The sequence below is a fragment of the Mesocricetus auratus genome, unplaced genomic scaffold, assembly GCF_017639785.1.
Source record: "Mesocricetus auratus isolate SY011 unplaced genomic scaffold, BCM_Maur_2.0 Super-Scaffold_4256, whole genome shotgun sequence".
Taxonomy (NCBI): Eukaryota; Metazoa; Chordata; class Mammalia; order Rodentia; family Cricetidae; genus Mesocricetus; species Mesocricetus auratus.
Window position 1 is genome coordinate 67182787 of NW_024429182.1, and position 22415 is coordinate 67205201.

The 22415-nt window shown below is 48.1% G+C and overlaps 1 protein-coding gene across 3 annotated transcripts in view; it reads left to right on the top strand.

Moving 5' to 3' along the window:
* Chst15 (carbohydrate sulfotransferase 15) overlaps positions 1–19733 on the top strand; it is an 81866-nt gene extending 62133 nt beyond the window's left edge. For all 3 annotated transcript variants that reach the window (XM_005064289.4, XM_013116661.3, XM_040752784.1), the window contains exons 6-8: positions 8614–8770; positions 14681–14828; positions 17141–19733. In XM_005064289.4, the coding sequence (XP_005064346.1) occupies positions 8614–8770; positions 14681–14828; positions 17141–17331 (496 nt within the window). In that variant the 3' untranslated portion in view covers positions 17332–19733. The remainder of the gene's footprint in view (positions 1–8613; positions 8771–14680; positions 14829–17140) is intronic.
* The last annotated feature ends 2682 nt before the right edge of the window (positions 19734–22415 follow it).

The window sequence follows — 22415 nt, forward strand, 5'->3', positions numbered from 1 at the left end:
TTCTGCTGAATAGTACTCCATTGTGTAAATGTACCACATTTTCTCTATGCACTCTTCAGTTGAGGGGCATCTAGGTTGCTTCCAGGTTCTGGCTATTACAAATAATGTTGCTTTGAACATAGTGGAACAGACATTCTTGTTGTATGAATGTGCATCTTTTGGGTATATGCCTAAGAGTGAAATTGCTGGGTCTTGTTGCACACTGAATTCTATGGTGTGTGCTTGTATCTGGCTATAAAAGAGCTACAAGAAAAAAATACTATGAAAGGAGAAACCTGCTGTAGAGAGAATTTGCAGAGTCCCCATGTGGAGGGAACGGTGATGAAGAGAACCATTGTAGGTCTTAGGAACAAACACTGCTGGCAGCTACTGAACAATGCAAGCCCCATTAGCTTGTCCGAGTGATAAGTGACCTCAGTGTGTGCCGGTGTGTGATGGGCTCCAGAACACCATTTATTGCTGTTGTCATTTTTGTAGATGAGCATGGTGATGCACCATAACACATTGGCTTTTGGTGACGATGGGCAGTGACATTTCTTGTGTGTTTGCTGCTCTGTCACCCTCTGTAATTTTTTTAACCAGTCCCCTGTGACTTATTAAGCAGTTCCAGAACAAAATTGACTCTTGCTTCCAAATCACCGTTTACCTAAAGTAATAGAGACATCAAATAGTATCCTCGAACCATTGACTCAAATGGCTGGCATCTACCTTGGTAGCCACTGGCTTGTCTCCTACCCTAAGTTGGGAGGGGCTTTGGGGCCTATGGACTTTGGGGTCAGGCAGACCTTGGTTTGTTTCTGGGTTATGTGACCTGGAGTGAGCCCCTAAACCTGTCTTAACTCCAGTCTCCTCTGTGATAGATAGGGGTATGGACCTCATAATGTGGATCTCATGGGGACAGAATAAGAGCATGGCTGCTGTGCCTAGCATGGAACCTCTGCAAGTCCCTCATCAACAGTCACAGGCTGGAAATGGGGCGGGGGTTTCAGAGGCTAACCTGATTTGGCCTTTTCAAAGTCTAGGCACCAACGTTTGCTTATCCCCCACCCCCAAAACTGTGGAGGAGGTAGAACAGACAGTCTCATACACGGAAGCCAACCAAGTGCTCAGTCACTAAGCTACACACATCCCAGGCCCAGATCCCATTTTAACTGCTATCCGTCTGCTGACCTCCGATTTGTGCTAACTCACTGCAGAGCCCCTTAATTGAGCAGCTGTGGCACTGAGGTATCCACCTACATATTATGTGTCTGTCTCTGTGGGAATATGTGGTAATTTTAAGAGGAGCCCTCTTTTGCCCACAAACACACCCTCCTAGCACCTCTCTTGGTCTGGGACCCTCCTCTGTACTCCACAGAACTGACAAGGCATGTCTGGCCTTCATGCAGGCCCACAGTTACAGATCTGCACCAGCAGGCATCTAAAATAACCGCAGCACAGAAGGCCTGGAATGTTCTTGGGCTTATATTTGGAATTGCCGTTGGAAACAGTCTTGGCCAAATGTAACACCCATCTGTTCAGCGTGGCTTGGGACCAAGAAGGTAGATCACAGGAGGGGGCTGGGCAGCCCTGACACAGGGTGCCAGGGGCTTCATGCCCTGCCCTTCATGCTATTGTAGAACCCCCACCCTCTCCAGTCTGGGCTGCTGGAGCCACTGCCCTCACTGGAGAAAATTTCCCTTTTATGAAGCCAGACTTTTCACCTACTGGTCTGTCCTTTAGGGGTTCAGAAGAGCAATCATTCCTACTGACTCTTTGTTTGCCTGCGGATGCCACTTCTTCCCCATCACAATCTGGCACCCAGCACCAAAAGTGGGTGCCCCTTTAGGTCTAGGATTGTCTGCCACTTTCCTATACCCTCCCCCAGACTTTCATTGCTATCTTTGTCAATGCACCCTCAAGTGGCATCCATGTCCCTACAGTCCTGTGATGACTCATACAGCTCACACAGGGCTGGTATTCTCCACGGGGTCTGAATCTATCCTCTGCATGGTCCTGGCTTGTGGCTTCTGGTGGTTTTCAGTAATCTTCAGTGTTCTATAATTGGTTACCAGAGTCCATCTCTGCCCCCATCTTGCCATGAAAGTGGCCTCCACTAATTTAAAGAGTTGAAAGGTAGTTGGTATACTTGAGTTTGCCTCTGGGTGGGGTGCAGGTTCCTAGATGAAACCTTGAACACATCCCAGTGCTCCCTCATGGATTACTGCCCTGTCTCTATTGAACGTAATGGAATCAGTGGGCATTTTTACTCGGTACTGAGAATTGAGCCAGTTTTTAATTATTCATTTTATTTATGAATCAAATGCTTCTAAGAATTGTTATTACCATGGGAGAAAATATCAGAAAGGAACCTTAGGCTAATGACAGTGTTTTCCAGAGGGAGTTTATGTGGATAGTTCTGTAGACATCCTAGGTAAGGATCAGGCTTGGGTGCATTACATGCAGGGCTGGTTAAGAGTCAGAGGCAGCTGTCATTTTCTCTGGCACAGTTTCTTGGGTTGAGCCAGACTGTTGATTGACGGGGATGCTAAGGTACATGTGAAGCAGGAAGGGTTCCCCATTATACAGATTTTCAAGCGGGGTTCCTCACTCTCACCACGTGCAGCTGAGGTCCATGCAAATCTGATTACTGGCTGTGATTGAATGCTTTGCAATGAACGTTCTGATTCTGAAGAAGGAAGGTACAACTGATACTGGGGGCACCAGATGGATTAACTTGGGTGGGTATGTGTCTTAGTTAAGGTTTCTATGGCTGTGAAGAGACACCATGACCATGCAACTCTTATAAAGGAAAACATTTCATTGAGTCCCCCGCCCTTGTAGTTTCAGAGGTTCTGTCCATTATCATCATAGCTGGGAGCATGGCAGTGTGCAGGCAGACATGTACTGGAGAAGTAACTGAGAATCCTACATCTTGTAGGCAGCAGGAAGTCTGCTGCAGCACTGGACATGGCTTGGGAATACATGAGACCTCAAAGCCCACCCCCACAGTGACACATTTCCTCCAACGAGGCCATACCTACTCCAACAAAGTCACACCTCCTAATAGTGCCACTCCCTGTGAGCTTGTGGGAACCAACCACATTCAAATACCACATTCCACTCCCTGACCCCCACGAGCTTGTAACAATGTCATAAGTAAAATGCATTTAGCCCAACATCAAAAGTCCCCGTATTCTGTCACAGTTTCCACAATGTTTTTTTTTAAGTCCAAAGTTCAAATTCTCTTCTGACATTCATGCAATCTCTTAACTGGAATCCCCTGTAAAATCAAAAAGCAGATCACATACTTCAAACATACAATGGTACAGGACATACATTATCATTCCAAAATGTAGGGAAGGGAACATGGTGAGGAAATATTGGGCCAAAGCAAGACTGAAAACCAGTCGGGTAAACTACAAACTCTGCATCTCCATGTCTGATGTCAAAACCCTCTTCAGATCTCCAACCCCTTTTAGCTTTGTTGACTGCAACACACTTCTTTCTCTTGGGCTGGCTCCACTCCCTGTTAGCAGCTCTCCTCAGCAGGTATCCCATGCCTCTGGCATCTCTAACATCTTGGGTTCTCCATGGCAATCCAGGCTTCTTCACATCTTCACACAATGGCCTCTCTGGGCCTCCATTCAGGGACACCCCTGACACATGCCTTGTTTTAGTGGCTTTCTTTAGGCACAGAGGCAAATTCCATAACCCATTTCTTCTATCCTTAACTCTAAAGCCAGAACCATGCCAAGTCTGCTACTTACTGGGCCTGGAACAGCCCCCTCATTCAATTACATTTTCACCAGCTTTTTGTCCTTCACTGTCTAAACATGGCTATCCTGAAACTGGATCTCTAGACCAGGCTGGCTAGCTTCCCCTTCTCAGTGCTGGGGGATTAAAGGCATGTACCACCACACCCTGCTCTAAATGTTTCTTTTCACTAGTTGGCAACTCATCTGGGTGGGATCTTTCCCTGATGTCACCACTCCCTTTATTCCTTCCATTTCTTAATCTATTTATCTCCTCGAACATAGGATTTAGCTCCATTCCACTTCCTGGTGCTCTTTTGCTCCTCAAAATTTACATTTTGTAATTTACCTTGTTCAACTTGCTCCTTTTCATTATAAATCTTCATTAGAGCTACCACTAATAACCACACAAAAGAGTCTATCCTAGGCTTCCTAGGCTGTTTTGGGATTTCCTCTGTTCATGGAATTAATACAAAACTCTTCTCGTGAGCCTCAGGCAGACTTTTCAGGCAAGGGCAAAAGGCAGCCACTTTCTTTAGCAAAATATTACAACGATGTTCTCTAGACAACATACTAAAATTCTTCTCCTCTGAACCTTGAGTGAGAGACCCCACAGTCCATCAAATCACATTCAACACCGCTGTCTTCCATGCTTCTCCTAGTATGGCCCATTAAGCAGCACTTAAAGTATTCTGCCGCTTTCCTAGCCCAAACTCCCAAAGTTCGTATTTCTTCAAACAAAAACATGGTCAGGCCCATCTCAGCAATGCACCAGTTCCTGGTACCAACTTCTGTCTTAGGGTTTGACTGCTGTGAAGAGACGCCACGACCATGACAACTCTTATAAAGGAAAACATTGAGTCCCCCGCCCTTGTAGTTTCAGAAGTTCTGTCCATTATCATCATAGCTGGGAGCATGGCAGTGTGCAGGCAGACATGTACTGGAGAAGTAACTGAGAATCCTACATCTTGTAGGCAACAGGAAGTCTGGGCATGGCTTGGGAATATATGAGACCTCAAAGCCCACCCCCACAGTGACACATTTCCTCCAACGAGGCCATACCTACTCCAACAAAGTCACACCTCCTAATAGTGCCACTCCCTATGAGATTATGAGGGCTAACCACATTCAAACTCTCATAATATATGAACCCTGGGGATCATTCTGCTTATGTCTCATGAAAGCATGGGATGTCTTGAGGCAAGTTATTTTGAAAGCAGTGTTGTTGTTTTCTTAAATTTGCATTGTGGTTGTGTGTGCATGTGCAGGTACACACATACCAAGACATGCATGTGAAGGTTATAGGGTGACTCTCAAGAGTTAGTTCTCTGTTCTACCATGTGTGTGCTCTGGGTGTCTTTGCAGTCTCTATAGTTAGCCACCACTGATCCAAACTTCTGGAGTCTGACACAAGGCAGACTTTAGCCATATTTAAGCACAGCACCACTTTGGAAAAAACGTTTTCTGATGATGTAAAATAAAACTTAAGGTTTGTTTACATTGAAACTGTTCACAAAGTACATTTGGCTTCTTCCATAAAGATGGGTTCTGTTGACTTAGAAACAATGCTCAAGATAAGGCTCTTGGGAGAATGACTGAGGTAAACATTCTGCCTGTGGGAGTCAGGATTGGCCTGGCCCTACGATAACATAGCAGCTACTCAAGACTGTTGTAAAGTACAAATGACATCTCTCACAAGGATGGATTTTATGAACTGAGAAGCAAAGCTCAAGATTTGATGGGAAAAGGTGTGGAGTAAACAAATATAATATTCTGGGGGATTCAGGTAAAACCTGTTCTTATAGATAGCAAAGAATCACCAGGTTGTAAACTACATCCTTTCTCGGCGTTCTGGATGGAAGACAGGTAAACATCTTTCTTTGAAGAGACATGCCTGTGTGTTTAGCTTTCCTGGATTCTTTGGTTCTTATCTTTGTGCACACGGACCTCTTACATACACATGGGTCCCAGGGACTGAATTCAGATTGTCAGGCCCTTTTACCTACTGAGCCATCTTGCTGCCCCAAGGCAAGTTGTTTTGAAATGTTTGACTGGTCAAGCTGAAATAGACAAAGTACTCCACTCCAAACTGGTACGCTGATTTTAGGCAACCCCTGAGCAACCCCAAACATCCCAAGACATCCTCTGTGGACCTCGGCTGGGAAAGAATACTGAGGGAGACCTCAAAGACATTGTGTCAGGTGGGGTTGAGGTAAATAAGATCCCTATGAAGTGACACACGGGGTGTTGTGGTGTTGTCAGAGGTAAGAGTGGTGTGAGTACCCTGCAGCAGGCCTGGAAAGGGGCCATGACCTCTGTAGGATACATGTAGCCCAGTAGAGATGGAAGCACAGGGGTGAGGGTCAGTGCAGATATCCCATATCCCACCCCTAGATACACAAGGATGAGGAGACTCACTGAAAAGAGAGATAACAGGCTGGAGGTGCGGGAACCAGAGTACAGAACGGGAGGAGAGGGCAGCATGCCATAGAGCCCCAGTCACTTGGCACCAGTCCAGCATCGCCCTTGGTAGGGGGTGCAGTTAGGATCTGCATGTTCATGAAGGGTGTCTTACAGAGCTGTGGGAGCATGGGCAGGTGTTTGCAGGAAGAGCAGAGAGAGAAACATCTGGAAAAACAAAACCAAAAGAGGGAGAATTCGTACTTTGTCTGCAAGCAGAAAGGGAGGCTAACTGGTTAGGAAACACGTCCCAGGAGTTCTCAGAGTGGAGAAATTATCCCAACATCTGCTGAAGCACTCAAACAGACTTCATTTCCGGCTGTTGCCGGAGGTGTAGGACTGCTGTAACGGGGCTCTGCTGTGGAGGAGAGCGGTCGAGCTCAGCTCGGGATACAGCGGGAAACGGGATTTTTATATGCAAGAAGCAGGGGCTGACAGTGGAAAATCACTAAAGGGGAACATCAAGCCTAAGAGGGGCTGGCTAAACCACTGCACCAGGATTCCTTCCTCAGCCGGCCAGGTGACTAGACATCTGTTGGGCTGGGAGGATCCCTGTCATGTCAGAGGGGGGTCACAGTTTGGGAGTGGCAGTGGGTTACAGCCAAGTCACTTTAGCCATGCCTACAACCAAAACAGATTCAACAGATTTCTTTAGTTGAAGAATCTAATGACCTCCCGTGAATTTTCTGTCCTTCCCCTCCTGTCCCTTACCTTTCTCTCCCCTCCCCTGCCCTCAGCCCCTCACCCAGAGATCTAGATTTGTAGTCAAAGCTGGCCTTGAACTCAATATGTAGTTCAGGTTGTTCTTGAACTTGAGGTCTTTCTTCCTCAGCCTCCTGAGTGCTGGATTACAGACCTGCACCTTCTCTTTCTTTCTTTCTTTCTTTCTTTCTTTCTTTCTTTCTTTCTTTCTTTCTTTCTTTCTTCCTTCCTTCCTTCCTTCCTTCCTTCCTTCCTTCCTTCCTTCCTTCCTTCTTTCTTTCTTTCTTTCTTTCTTTCTTTCTTTCTTTCTTTCTTTCTTTCTCCTTTTCCTTTTGTTTTGCTTTTTTGAGACAGGGTTTCTCTGTGTAGCCCGTGCTGTCCTAGAACTCGCTCTGTAGACTAGGCTGGACTTGAAGAGATCTGCCTGCCTCTGTCTCGAGTACTGGGATTAAAGATGTGCCTCTCTTTTAACAGAAGATTCTTGCTAAAGTGGGACATTGCTAACATAAAAAATGGATCACTGACAAGTGGGGTTAAGGGAGACTGGCAACTCCCGTGGAAAATGTGGTTACATGCAAATGCACATGTGTGGTGTCTGCACAAACATACCACGCTGCAGGTGTTTCCATGCATATTTGTGGGTGCTTTTATTCTGTTTTGAGACAGGGTTTTTACACAGCAGTCAAAATTGGCCTAATAACGTTCCATCTATCTATCTATCTATCTATCTATCTATCTATCTATCTATCTATTTATCTACCTACCTACCTACCTATCCATCCCCTGTGAGCCCCAGAAATTATCTGCCTCAACCTTTTAAGTGTTTTGAATATAACTATGAGCCACCATTCCTGATTTTTAGTATACCTTTAAACATTCAGAATATCTACGGGAAAAGTCAGGTGTTTTACAGGGGATTGTAGTCCTGCCTGGATGGCATGTACCCTGGTTTAGTTCCCTTCAAGAGAAGGGAATTAGACAGTATAGAACATTTTCATGGCTTCTCTTTGCTGTTGAATGGTTTTTGAAACCTGGTTGTGGAAACAGCTTCTGCCTGAGGAATCTGGAAGGAATTTTAAACAGCTAGGTGGGGTAGCAAGTGGTTCAATGGATAAAGGAACCTTCTGCAAAGACTGAGGGCCTGAGTTCAATCCCTGGACACACACGGTGGAAGGAGAGAGCCACCACTGTGTATTGTCCTCTGACTTCTACATGTGTGCTATGGCATGCATGCCACTCCCAATAAGTAAATGCATTTTCTTTAAAAATCAAACGTAGGTGAGGTGACGTAGCAACAAACCTGATGGACCTAGTTTCATTTCTGGAACCTGTACAAGATGGGAAGAGAGAACTAGCTGCCCTGACATGTTCTTTAATTTCTACACTTAATTTCTATGGCATTTGCATGACCTCCCACACCCCAACACTAAATAAAATTAACAAAAGAAAGACAGCAAACAAAACAACCACAAACTAATAACAAAAGCCACCATTTGGTGTTTGGGGCTGGGGTAGACACATCTGAGTGGGAAGGGTAGGTGGTGGGTTATGGGTGGGAGCAAGAAGGGAAAAGAGGGAGGGGAGTAAAGGGAAGAGAGATTGTTGTATTTTAATAAATCAAACTAGCTAATGTAATGGCAGGATGATTTTCCTTGTCGCCCACATGGTGTGATTGCACGTTCTGGATGGTAAGATTACCCATTTATTTTATTCACAGGCTGTATTCTGACTATCTCTACTTTGCAAGTTCAAATAAGTCTGCAGATGACTTTCACGAAAAAGTGACGGAGGCTCTGCAGCTGTTTGAAAATTGCATGCTGGATTATTCCCTGCGCGCCTGTGTCTACAACAACACCCTGAACAACGCCATGCCCGTGCGTATTCACCAAGCCGGCCTGTACAGAGCGGGCGGGGCCACTCTGATGCTATTCTGTGTGTGTGTGTGCGCGTGTGGCGGGGGCGGGGCATTGTGAACAGGGTTTTAGTGCAGAGATGAGGACAGAGTGTTTCAATGTGCAAATGATACTGAGCTGTCTTTGGGCACTGGCTAATGTGGAAGAAAACGCCCCTGGCTGGGAGAGCCATGGAAGGAGCTGATCTTCCCAGCCTGCTGTCTGTGTCCTCTCTTACCTGTCACCCAGACACTTGGCATCGTGCATCTCCTCCCTCTACTAGAAAGCCAGTGTGCACTTAAGAGGACCACCATTTAGTAAGGCTCCCAAAGTACACGCTGTAATTAGAGATGTCAGACAGGAAGACACCCGTCCTAAGCTTGTCCAGAGCATCACTGTAGCACGGGCTGTTCCAAAAGAATTACCCACTCGTGAGTCTGAATGCTGTTCTCTTGACTCCTCCGTTGTTCTCTATCTCCTCTTAAGAAACGCACCTAAAGTTCCAGCCTTATGTAACAAAACAAAACACTGCTGGCTGTGAGTCCAGTAACTTAGCTGAGGTCACTTCTCCACTCTAGGCTCCCAGGTCTAAGTGCTTCCACAGAATAGCTTTTGTATTGGGTAGCTACCTGCCCCTCGGATGCCCATGTCACATATCAGACATGCGCAGACTGCTGTAGATGAGACTCTACCCCCACCCCAGGGCAGTGAGGCTCAGGGGGAAGACTTCAGTCTCTCTGCCTGGCTTCTCAGACCATCTTTTCTTCCTCTGGGATGTCTTCCTGCAGGCTTTGTTGTTTGGTAAGGAAAATTCAACATAGTTAGCCACATTTTCAGATAGGCAAGTTTTGGAGGCAGACGGCATGGGGTCACTCTGGCTTTTCCTGGCTGAGTGGCTTTGCACAACTGTCTTAGCCTCTGGGAGATTCAGTTGCTTCACTATAAAACCATCAGACTGCTAGGGGAATTCAAGACTGAGAGCCATTGCACAGGTGCCTGCATTCGCAAATGTATGGTACTGCATACAGCTGTGAGCCCACTGAGGCGCGGAAGTGCTCCAACCAGGCTGGGAAGTGATGGACTCCGCCAGTGTTGGCTGCCCATCAGCCTGGGGCTGTTTGTTCCTTGGCGCAGGCCCTCCTAGTGCTTATTGTCTTCTTGGTAGCCAGCTACCCAGGAGATGGGGAATCTGAGGCCCAGGTCTAGACTTTGAAACCCAGTTTCTCTAGGGCTCCAATGTGTCTCCAGAAGTCCCGTCTTTAGTAGTTGTCATGCAGCAGGCTCTGGAGGGTGGGAGACGTCAGGTGCTCTGTTGGGAAAATTCAGGTATTCCTGGATGCAGCGTTGCTTCCACCCCGGGCTTTCTGGGATTCCCTGTTTGTGACGATGGTGTGCAACTCTCCACACAAGCCTGGGGAGTAGGTGGGAAGACGGGCAGAGGGAGGCAGGGGCAGGCCAGATGACAAGTGAGGGGTGAGGTGTTTGGCTAGTGTGGCTCCGAAAAGGGGAAAGAGGCAGGGCCATTCCTGCTAAAGCAGTCACCATCCACTTCTGGCTTTGGGAGAACTCCCGAGAAAGACTTCAGAGAGGGAGGGGCAGATGTAGGTTCATCCCAGCCTCAGTTGGCAGGGTGTCATGGGGAGAGAGAGGGGATTTAGAGGTCCTGACACAGGCTTAGTTGGGTTTAGTAGCTGTGAGCTGAGCTTCTCCTGCCCTGTGAATGGGTCAGCGTCTAACAGAAGCAGATCCGTATGTGGGGGCATTCCATTCTACCCGAGGCTTGCCCTAGGAAAGAAAAGCCTGTACCAGGCAGGCTGGATGTACTCTGGCTGTCTCTAAATAGGCTTCCTAGAGACAGGATATCCGTGCCATTTCCTCTCACAGAGAAGAGGGGGTGTGCCTGGTGTGTTTCCTCTTTTCTTCCTGTCTATAGATTGGACATGGGAACACCATTGTGATTGTTTGGGGAGTTCATGGGTAGATGTGTGATTTTCTCCACCTCTGGGCGTGCTGGAAACATCCTTACTAAATGTTTGTAAAGTCCACTGGTGAGAGACAGGAAGTATCTAACTTTAGTGCATTGCTTACTGGGTACTATCCTAAACCTTTACATCCTCACTGACCTCTGAAATTGCTCCCATTGTACAGATGGGGACACTGAGACTCACTAAAGGTGTAACCCACCTGCACCTAGCAACAGGTTGGCTGGCTGATAGCCTTTGAAACCTGCTTTCCTTTCCTTGCTCTTGGAAGTGGTTCCAAGACAGCAGGAGGCATGTACTCTAAATTTCATTTGTGGCATGCCAAGGATGACAACACCAGTATACCGCCTAACACCTCTTGTCTAAGGGAGCGAGCATCAAGGGCATGGCAGTGGACAGGGTGACTGAAGTCCAGGAGAGACTCTGTGCAGGAAGGGGAGAGGGCAGTTAGCGATGGTGGAGATACTGCCGTGGGAGATGGTTGTGCACTCTGGGATAGGAAGAAGGCTCCCTTCAGGCTGCGGATGCAGCCCACCTCTAGCCTGAGGGATGTGATCTAGTCTCCTGGGTGTGGCATTGCAGGTGTGTCCACCACAGCTAGGCCCTGCACACTCTGCCTATACTAAGGTCTTTACGTGGCACCTCACTGCTGAGGGCCTCCTCCCTTCCTCAGTCTCTCCCCATTTAGGTCCTCAGATAGCCATGGCCTTTGAGCAGGGCTCACAGAGTGAGCCCCCTGAGAACCTGGTCAGAAGCACAAGGCCTCTGCTCCTCCTAGATGTCATGTATCAGGTACCGCAGGAGGGTGCAGATGTGGACGGCCATCTAGGCCACTGGTGAGGGTGCAGGCGGGAGACCATCTGCCTAAGTGACCTGCTGTGGATGCGTGTGTACTCAGGGTCTGCTGGGCTCTGGAGCCTTCGCCGTGTTTCTCCTCTCTCTCCCTCGACATGTTTCTCCTCCCTCTCTCTCGACATGTTTCCCCTGCCTGTGCAAGAACTTGTCATCTTTCTCTAATCTGACTGAATGAAGAAATGAATGTCTGGCTGGGGAGAAGAGAGGCCAGGTGGGGAGCCCCAACTGAAATTGGGGGAACAGTGAGGGTTGGAGTGCACCTGTCTGGGGCAGAGGAGGACTTATGACTAGGTTTAGCTCAAACTGGATTCTTTTGGGTCCTTTCTGCGCCCCTCCAAGGTGCTTTCTGGGATTCCCGTGAGTTGGTCCCTAGTGGTCTTTAGACTCCACAAGGTCCTTTTTAGGATGCTCTGTGTTGTTTCCTGTGCCTCCTGAGGTGTTCCTTGGGTCCCCCCAATGTACTCCCTGAGCCCTTGAGGTGCTTACAGGGAGCTCCCTCTTTACCAGAGCTCCTTTGTGGTGGAACAGGCATCATGTCTGTGAGGGACTGGGCCTCATGACTTGAGTTACCTCAGGAGTTACCTGCTGAGTCCAGGTGGATACCCCTGCCCTCCTGCTCTCTGGTTCTTTGTCAGTGAGTCACCAGGCATCCCTAAGATCAAAGGCTTCCTTCAGCTTTGGTGTTTTCTAATTTTAAATGTATTGAGCCCTTGCCCTAAATGTTGACTCTACATTGGCTCTATTTTGACTCTCATTCTATTTTGGTTCCTATCTTATGCTGGACTGAGGTGACATAAATGGAACTTTGTATGGCATTATCTTAGGGGTGTCTTCATGGTTCCCCGTTGCAGTGGCGTTGCTGCATGCATAGACAATGTCCCTGAGGGGCCCAGAGCTCTCCCTGGCTGAGGGAGGGGGCTTCTAGAACCAGTGGGTGGAAAACTCTCCCCTTGGGAGCCAACACATTTGTAGGTATCCTGTGTCCTCCCTCCCTGGACTAGCCTTCGCTGTGAGGAAGTCCCTGTGTGGTCAGGACTTTGTCCTGAGGGCAATGGTAGACTGTCATCAAGATGGTCTCAGAGGCTGCTCTGTTACCAGGGCAGATGCAGGCACAGGCACAGCTACTCTAAAACACCAGTGTCCTGTCACTGACAAGTCACGTCCTTTCCTTCTGGGTGCTTGTCATGTAACAAAAGCAGTTTCTCTGGAGGAGACGAACCTTATGAGGCCAGGCTGGCTGCAACACTGGTGGGGAAGAGACAGGAAAGCCCCTGGGGACCTGACCTAGCACGGTGTTTTCGTCTCAATTCCATGTTGGAGGCTACGTGTGTATTTGTTACTGAGACTGGCACAGGCTTATCTCCTTAGTCCAGTTTGAAGTCTTTATCAGCCGGTATGTAAGGTATACCAAGGCAAGGCCTAGCAACAGCTAATGGATTTTGGAGACAACTTAGCTCTTGGCTCTAATTGTTTTCCTTCCTCCCCGTCTTCCTACATCATTAGAAAAATGATGAAATGGAAAAAGAGCTGCGAGAGATGAAAATGGTTAGCATTTGCATGCATTCTGTCATCAAATGTTCCCTTACCACAGTACTGTGTTCAGCAGTGTCACCAAGAGCTCAAGTGAATGCTGACACAGAGCTTTGTGGGAGGTGACTTGATGGCCCAGCCCCCAGGAACCTCAAAGTCAAGATGGTCAGGGAGAATGATGAAGAGTGTTTTCTAAAAATAAATGATAGATAGATAGATAGATAATTTAAAAACGAAGGCCCTAAGGAGGAGCCTAGGACTGGCAGCAGCCATGGAAGAAGAATGAATTGGAAGTTGGAGGCAGCTCAAGGTTTTCCAAATGGAGATCCTCAGGGCCAGTCAGGACCAGTCAGGGCCAGCTTTACAAAGTGCATTCCCATGACAGGTGGAAGGACACAGTGTAGAGACGGGAGAGCCAGCCAGGAGCCTTATGGGTATCTAATGGATGTTAATAGGAGTGGACAAAGAAGACATAAGTAGAAAAGGGGAGTAGTGAGTCACTCCCACTTCTGACGCCAGTTGTGAGTTCTGGGGGAAAGTCACCAACCATCTTCAAGTCTGGAATTAAGGAAGGGTTCACAGGACAAACCAAAGGCTGCTGTGACAATGACCACAACTTAGGGCACGGAAAGGATGCAGGGTCACATCAGTGAGGGAAAGTGAATGGCAGAGTCTCCAGTCCACTTCTCCCTTGAGAGTCACAGGTGGTGCCAGCACCTCCCAGCCATGATAGATGCATGACCACTTGACCGCAGGGGCTACCCCAGGTTGTAATGTCCAGAGTTCTTGCTGGGGTTCCATCATATACTGACCCTCTGGTTATTTCAGAGACCGGAGCTCTGTCAGAGATCTCTGTGTGTTAGCTTGACTGGTGCTCACATTCTAGGGAAACAAAACTGCTCCTGTTGGGCAAGGCAGTCCAGGGGCCTTAGCAGTCACCTCCCAGGCCAGAGGGCAAAAGCCAGAGCTACCTTTGAGTGGGCCAGTTCCTTACTACCAGTTTGCAGTTTGTCACGAGAGAAGGAACAGGGTAAGGACTCAGGAAATGAGTAGGAAGGAAGGAGGAAGGCTTCACCTGTGCATTGGTTTTATTCTCCTATCGTTACGTTCCAAGGACATCACACACATTCATGGTCATGGTTGTCCTTACATCTTATGGTGTTTGGGCTATCTTTGAGATGTCTGTTTTTTACCTTTAACAGTCTGTTTGATTGACAACAAGGAGACAGCCACCCACAAAGAACTTGCAAGCTCTTGACTTCTTTCCTGGGCTTTTGCTCTCATTTGTGAGGAGAGATTGGAGCCACCCATGGGCTGACATGAAGACTAAATGCAGCCCTAAGTGTAGGGATTCCTTGCATATGTGGCACAGAATGCCTTGTGCTAAAATTTGACTTTGGAAGATGATCGCTTGCTAAGATGAGTCTGTGTTGGTTTACAGGGAGATGTCCATCATGCTTAGGAAAAGCACTCCCCAGGGCTGGGGAAGTATTTTCTGCAGTAACATCCTCCTCCTCCTTCCTAGGTGAGGCTCCAGGTTGGGCTATATGCTGTGTACCTTCTGGACTGGTTCACTGTCTTCAACAAGGAACAGTTTCTCATTCTGCGTCTGGAAGATCACGCATCCAATGTCAAGTACACCATGCACAGAGTCTTCCACTTCTTAAACCTGGGTATGTGTCGTGCTCCAGACATGGGCTTTCTCATTTGTGTGTGTATTTGTAGTGTGTGTGTTGTATGTGTATATGTGTGTGGGGGTGAGTCTGTATCTGCACCTATGAGTGTTGGGGCGTGTGTATATCTGTACCTGTATGTGTTGGAGTATATGTATGTATCTGTACCTGTGGTGTGTGTGTGTGTGTGTGTGTGTGTGTGTGTGTGTGTGTGTTAGGGTGTATGTGTGTTGAGGTGTGTGCACACACAGGTAAGAAGTCAACACTGGGTATCTTCCTTACTTTTCTCATTTTTTTTTTTCGAGAAAGGGAACTTACTGAACTCAACTTGTTGTTTGGTTAGACTGGCTAGCCAGGGAGTCTCAGGGTCTGTTTTTTCCTTCCTTCCAATTCTGGGTTATTGACACATGCTGCCACACCCAGATTTTAAAGGAGATGTTGAAGATTTAAACTCAGGCCCTCATGCTTACAGAACAAGCACTTACAAGTAATTTACCCTCTGAGGCAACTTCTCTTACCCATAGCACGTGGGCTCTTTAGGAGTGCACTAGGTTAAGTATAAAATGGGAAGAGATGGGCTGTGTGAGGCCCAGGGACTCCAGAAGAGATGCCAGGTTGTTCCTGTTTGCTTAGTATCTGCTGCCCGGGGCACTGTGCATGTGGTGGTTGTTGGTGAGCTCTGGAAAAGGAGGTACTCCTGAGACCTTTCAACCTAGAAGGAGAAGGAAGCCAGGTCTAACTCACTAAATGATTGTTAGTATCCATGGGGAAGGTAGTTACTGTCACAGTGGGCCTAGTGATGCTGGCTGACCTCAGCTGCTGTGGGACCACAGAGACATTAACGGAAGGCAAGTGGATATGGATTGAATTCTGAAGCAGTTCAACATCACAGAGGGTAGCTAGGACAGCTCTACAGAGACGATTACATCATCTTAGGTGTTGGTGGGGAATCCCTAGAGTCAGGATGGCTCATGGTTGACCTTTGGCCTGCCCTCAGCCTGAGGATACTAGCTGAGGGGCACTCTGCTAACTGGCTATGGCATGGCTGGCAGAGCACATGCAGAGGAGAGAAGTGCTGCTTGGGTGTGGATGAGTCACCCAAGGCAACTGCTGAGGCTGTAAATGTCAGGCCATGGCACTTTTCCACAGGACATTTCCTATAGTCATGTACAATGGCATGACCTGGGAATTCTGTCAACCAAATATTTCTTGAACTATATGTGACCACTGGGATTCAGGGCTCGTATCTTGTAAATTTTCTTTATTTCTTTTATTATTATTATTTTCTTTTTGAGAACTGGTATGGGCTGGAATATAGACACTCTCTTTCCCATTTAAGACTTAGAGCCATTTTTCTTTGATTTGCCCACCTATAAATCTCTTGCGTTATGCGGTTGCCTTCTGTTACTAAGAGGGATGGGACTGTGTGGTCAATTTTCTTGCATAACCCTGAGACACTGGGCTATTGTAATAGTCTTGGTTGGGTCCTATAAGCGTGGGGTCCAGAAGCATAAAGAGCTAGCTAGTGGTCTAGTGATGTATTGAGCCAGTGAGCAGCTTATGACCCAGACGTTCGGGGTAGGGAGGTATAGCTTCATGTGTAACCCTGACTGGCCTGCCCTGGGGACCATCAGTCTTCCACCCTTAATGCCACTATACCATAAGAAAGAGGAAGTAGAATTCATTAAGGCCTAGGCCCTTTGTGTCACTCAAGAACCCAAAGTGGAAATGATAGTGGCAGATTCCAGGCAACCAAAGTCTCTGTGCATAGTTACATAGGACAGGTGATGGCCCTGGATGGCAGCCCATGCAGGATGTCTGGAGATGAACTCTGAGGTAGGCCTAAGGTGAAAGGACCCCATCCCACAATTCAGTAGGGTTCCCCTGAGGGCAGACATGCACCTGCACTTAGAATTTCTTTACAGTGTCTAGTAGTGGTTTCTTCTTTCCTTGGTTTCTCCAAGTAGATCTAACCAGATCTTCTTTTTAATTTTTTTAAAAGATTTGTTTTATTGTATGTTTATGTTTGTTCTGTTCGCATGTATGCGCATGTGCCATATGTGTGCCTGGTACCCTCGGAAGTCAGAAGAGGGTGTCAGATCCCCTGGAACTGGAGTTACAGAATAGTATGTGCTGGGAATCGAAACCAGGTCTCCTGTAAGAACAAGTGCTGTAAACCACTGAGCTGTCTTTCTGGTCCAACCATACATCTTCTTACAGGAAAGTCTTGTCTGAGCATGAAGTACAGTTGGAACTCTTGTGAAGTCCCCTTCACCTCCAGCCTTACAGGATTGTTTCCCTTCTCATTATAGGGCCTCTTAGTGAGAAGCAAGAAGCTTTGATGACCAAGAGCCCTGCGTCAAACACACGGCGTCCTGAGGATCGTAGCCTGGGGCCCATGTGGCCAATCACCCAGAAGATCCTGCAGGACTTCTATGGGCCCTTCAACACGAGACTGGCCCAGGTCCTGGATGATGAAGCATTTGCCTGGAAGACAACATGAGAGCTGAGTTTCTTGTGCCGGAGCTGGGCCTGACTGACTCTGTCATTGTCATGACTTTAAAAGTCTCCTGGTGGAGAACTGTCACCTGCAGTGTGGAGGAAACCACTGGCGCCTCATCCTTTCCTCCCAAGGCAATAGTTCATTGGGACTATTTTGACATATTTCTTGCCATGTTCAGCAGCTCTGGTCTTAATCACTGGGTTCTTCCACCTGAAGCTTGGAAAGTACACTGGGGTTAGGCTTCTGTCTGTTCCTAGAGTGCCTTGGAGCTTAGGAAGACAGGCTGGCACCCAGAGGAGGCTTTGGGAAGCCACAGACCAGCCCTTAACTCCTACCTCCAGGAGAGCTTGTCTGGGTATAGGTTGGACAGTTCTGGTATCTGATTAAGCCCAAGCTCACTAGAGGCCATGTTTTGGGGATTGCTAGAACCACCCTTCACATGTTATTTTCCAGTGCACCTTGCGTTAATGGCTAACCCCATCTAGCAGAGAACGGAGCTGCTTGGAGAACGGAGGCTCTTTTCATTTTTGTTCATATTCCCAAGTCAGCCCTTCAGTGACATCAGAAATAAGCCCTGTTCCCTTTGCTGTGCTCAAAGGAAAACAAAATGTTTTTGGCAGCACGCTCATCTCTCTGACCTCCTGTTCTGCCCCTGTAGACTTTATTTATGCCCAGCATAGAGAAAGAGCACTCTTAAACAAACTGCGTCTTGACTTTGACTGGCCCTGCCTCTCTCTTCTGCTCCTTGGGATGTTTTCTCAACGAATTCAGTTTATATTTGGAAAGGGATGTTTTGCTGTTAGTGCCAGAATAGAGCAACCTCAAGGCATCGAACAGTTGGCGGAAAAGGAAGTGAAGCCCTCACCATGTGTAGAGGGTCACCGGAGAGCTCGAGTTGCTTCAGTTTTTAGTTCTGGCTGGTTACAAGCTCCCTCCCTCCATCTTCCTGTTGGAAGCACCTTTTATCCACGTTCTTTGTCGTGTATGGCCAAAGATTGGTACTCACTAAGGATCTCAAGACACCTGTGTCCTCGGAAACACAACTCACAGACTAAGCTTGGGCTATATGCAGTGTGTGGTGATAAGGAGATACTTTTGCTCTTTCCAGGCCTTTTAGGAGCTTGGTTTGCAGTGAATAAGCTGAAGGTCTTGTCATTACCAGAGAGAACGGCTTAAGCCCACTTGGCACATAGGGTCAGGTGGGAGTGTCAGGAAGCTTCTCACTGGAGCATCACCAAGGGATGCTCCCTGTGAAGCTGTGTCCTCAGGTCAGGATCCTGTCCACCAGCATCAGAAAGTGTCCACACTACATACCCGACTGTCCTTGAGCATGTGAGAAGAGCTGGGCGTTCGCGGCAGGGGGATGTCCAGTTGCTCAGCTGTGTGAGCCCTTCTGCTGTCCAGTCTTGGTGGAGATGGGACTCTCAGCCCATGGGAAGGTTCAGAGAGCTCTGGGCATCAGCATGGTCTGGGCCAGTTCTGCTACTGAAGGGGCTGTGTGTCTAGAAGTCCCCATTCGAAGACAATTCCCCCTATTCTCACAGCCAGCATTTGGCTCAGCATCCAGCGGGGAAATCTGGCCTGAGTACAAGGATGCTTTGGGACGAAATGATTTAGATAGTGTGTGTGTGTGTGTGTGTGTGTGTGTGTGTGTGTGTGTATGTGTGTGTAGAGAGAGAGAGAGAGAGAGAGAGAGAGAGAGAGAGAGAGAGAGAGAGAGTATTTATTTGTGATACTGTGTGTGGGCGCATGCGTGTGGGTGCTTAAGCTGAGTGGGTTCCCCTCAGCTATCTTGCTGATGAGGCTTCTCCCTCCATTAGAGACATGATGCCTTTATGGATTAATTTCTCCAGTTAGCCTGTCATCTTCAGGACATATCTTAACAACCCCACACCAACCACGATTCTAAGAGATTTTTCTTGCGCACTCCTATGCATGTGAATAACATGTAGCGTAATTCTGCTTCTTACAGAAGTATTGCCAAAGGTATTATTTCCAATATTATTTGGTTCATTGCTGATCTTTTAAAATATACAGCCCTCTCTTTCTTCCACCTGGGGCTATTCATACCCAGTTTTCTCTCTAATGGTCTCTTCCCAGGGGTCACCAGCATTGCCTTTGCTTTTGCTCGGTTGAGGCCTCCTCTTGTTGAGAGCACAGGTTGTGTTTTGGGTGGTGGCTCTCTAGCCTGTCACCCCAAACCAAAGCAAAACACAGACCTGGTATCGAAGACACTTCGTATTCCCAAAGCTGTGTGCCAGGCTGTATGAAACCTTCCCTCCCTTTGTCATGTAAGGTATGATATGCGAGTCACATTTATTCTGTACTTTTATTCATATTTAACATAATTAAAGATGGACCCACACAACGGGTGCCTGCAGAGAGTGGGCCCTCCATCACAAGCTTTCTGGACATTTCTTTCCATGGTGTACTGTGTGTGTGAGCAGGTTGCAGGGTGGGACGGTCAGCACCTCCCCTGCCTTGCTGGAATTCTCACCAAGTACATGGTCTCATCACAAAGAGATGGACTGTGTTCCTCATCGCCAAAGAAAACCCAAGAGCAGACAACAGAGTCACACCTTTCCCCTGGGGAATCGCCATGGAGGCCTGCTGTGATTGGGAAACGGGGTGGGAGCTTCTGTCCAGCTCCTAGTGGTCCTCACATGGTCTTCAGATGTAGGAATCTAAGATGGAGTGACCACTGGCCTCAAGGATGTGAGTTTGAGATGCTGGTGCCTCTGGGTGTTTCTCATCCCTAGGCAGGCAGGGTCCTGCTGGGACTTGAGGGTGGGTGAGCTTGAAGAAGGAGAGGGTGTTCTCCTCAGCATTGGCCTCCATAGTAGAGTAACTCCGACAGGGCTCTTTACACGCTGAGCCACTTTTCCCTGTGAAGCCCCTCCCCTCAAAGGTACCACGACTTTCCTAAACAACTTCAAGAGCTGAAGGCCGTGATCAAACACAGGAGCCAATGGACACACTACACATTCACTCACCACACAACACGTGCTTACTCTGTCACTGCTCAGGTACAAGACCGATCGCAAGGGACCAGTACATTGGTTTCTCTGGAGCCTCCTTCCATGGCTCATTAGTGCCTGCTCTCTTACCTCCTCTTCACATGGGTGCCATTCTGTGCAGGCCCTCTTGTCACCTCTTTACAGGGGTCCTCTTCAAATGCAGTCACCATCAGAGGCTCCACCCACCGAAGATGTCAACACAAGAATTTGGGGATGGAAACCATTTGGTCCACAGAGAGGGCTTATTCCACACTTAGAAGCCTGGACACAGAATGGCCCTTTGCCCAGTCCTGAAGTGTGTCTCCCTGGCACAACTCCTTACTCCGGTGTGTCGGGTGTGGAGTTAGACTCAGCATAGCCTGGGGCTGGCTTTACTCTCTGAGAATGCTTCTGCTGTGAGAAGGTAGAGGGTGGTGGGATTCAGGAAGCAGGCCAAGGCCAGGCATACTGCTGAGGGTTATTGGTCCCTCTTGCAGAAGCTCTCCTAACGCTTGTTGCTAGGAAACCCAACTACAGCCTCAAGCCTGGGTGGTGCTTGCAGGATAGTGTTTGTTGGGGGCAGCAATCATGTCCTGAGAACATCCTTGTGCCCCATGGGTGAAGCCAGTCGAGTGGAGACTTGCAGGAAAAATTAGCTTCACAGAGCCTAGTTTTCCCTGGACCAGCTCCTCTGCAGGCATCTGAGAAGGAATGGGTTTGGACAGGCATCACAGAGTTGAGTGAGATTTTTAGCTACTGCTGAACAAATCGCCTCAACTGGAATGCTTTTCTGCCCCAGAAGGAACTCTGAGCAGTGACCTCTTTAACCCAGGCCTTTGGGAGAGGGCCCAACAGCCTCACTTTAGTATCTATCCTTATGATGGCCCCAGGCTGTTCTGGCTTCCATAACCTCAGCCTCTTCCCATTGGTCACTAAGGTCATCTGAGTGACTTCAAACAAAGTGCGTTTCTCATCATACAGTCCTGGAGGACAGAAGTCCCCTGTCAGGCATTTTACACTGAAGCAGGGTGCAAATTAGGCTGTATCTCCCAGGACCCCAGAGCAAGCTGTGCTCAAGCCGTCCCGCTTGAGAGGCTGCCATGTGCTTTGGCTTGTAGGCTACTTCCTGGAGCAACAGTAGAGACTCTGAGATAATCCCCTAGTGTTTTGTGATGGGAAGAGTGGGGCAGGAGTCTCAGTTGGAAGCCCATTGGCTTGTGTCTTTCCCCAAAGATGCTCACCTGGCTGACTGCTGTGCAGCCTAGGCAGAGCTCTATGGGAAGTGTCTTTTGTGGACTTGTGGTTGTCTTTGCTTTTTAGGGCCTGTGAACCTACTCTGGCAGTTCCCCAGTTGCAGGTGCTGGGCAGTTATCAGTTTCTAAAGTCTGAATGTTGTTGAGGTCATCATTCTGCAGAGACAACTGCTTATTAAACGTTGCAAAAATAGAATCCTTTCTCAGTTTCCCAAGAGATCATCAAGCTCACAACCTCCCTGGCCCCAACTTCTACAAGGCTGACCTCTAACCCCACTGGCATCCATTTGCACAATGGCCCGGGTTGGCCTGCCTTCATGGACTCTGCCCCATTGCACTGGCACAGGTTTTGGTCTAGAGCCTCCCAATCTGACTGGCATCCTTTCTCCTCTTTCTCTTATTTTGCTTCTGAGCAGGTGACAGGACTGTCTGTGAGCAGTCATGGGGTCCTTGGAACTGCAGGTTGCTGTCCCAGGAGGGATCAATGATGGGAGACTTTCAGGTGACCATGCAAAGCTGGGTTATGGCCTGGAGAGGAGCAACAGTGTACCTTGGTTGACACTTATACATGGGTGTGTCCTGCGCAGGGTCTTCAGGGCGGTGTGGACAGGAATGCACTGGACAGTACATGTTTGCATCCCTGTGTTGGGGCATAGTTAAGGATGTGAAAGGAACCTTCTATTTCACCATGGAGAATCCCTAGCTGGAGCAGCAGCCTGGGGGAAAGTCAAACTTCATCTGGACTTCCAATGAGGTGTCACTGGGGCCCCACCAGCTTTCTGGGGGTGCATAAGAAGCTCCTTGTGCTTTGAAAGTCCTTAAGAGAGTCAGACCC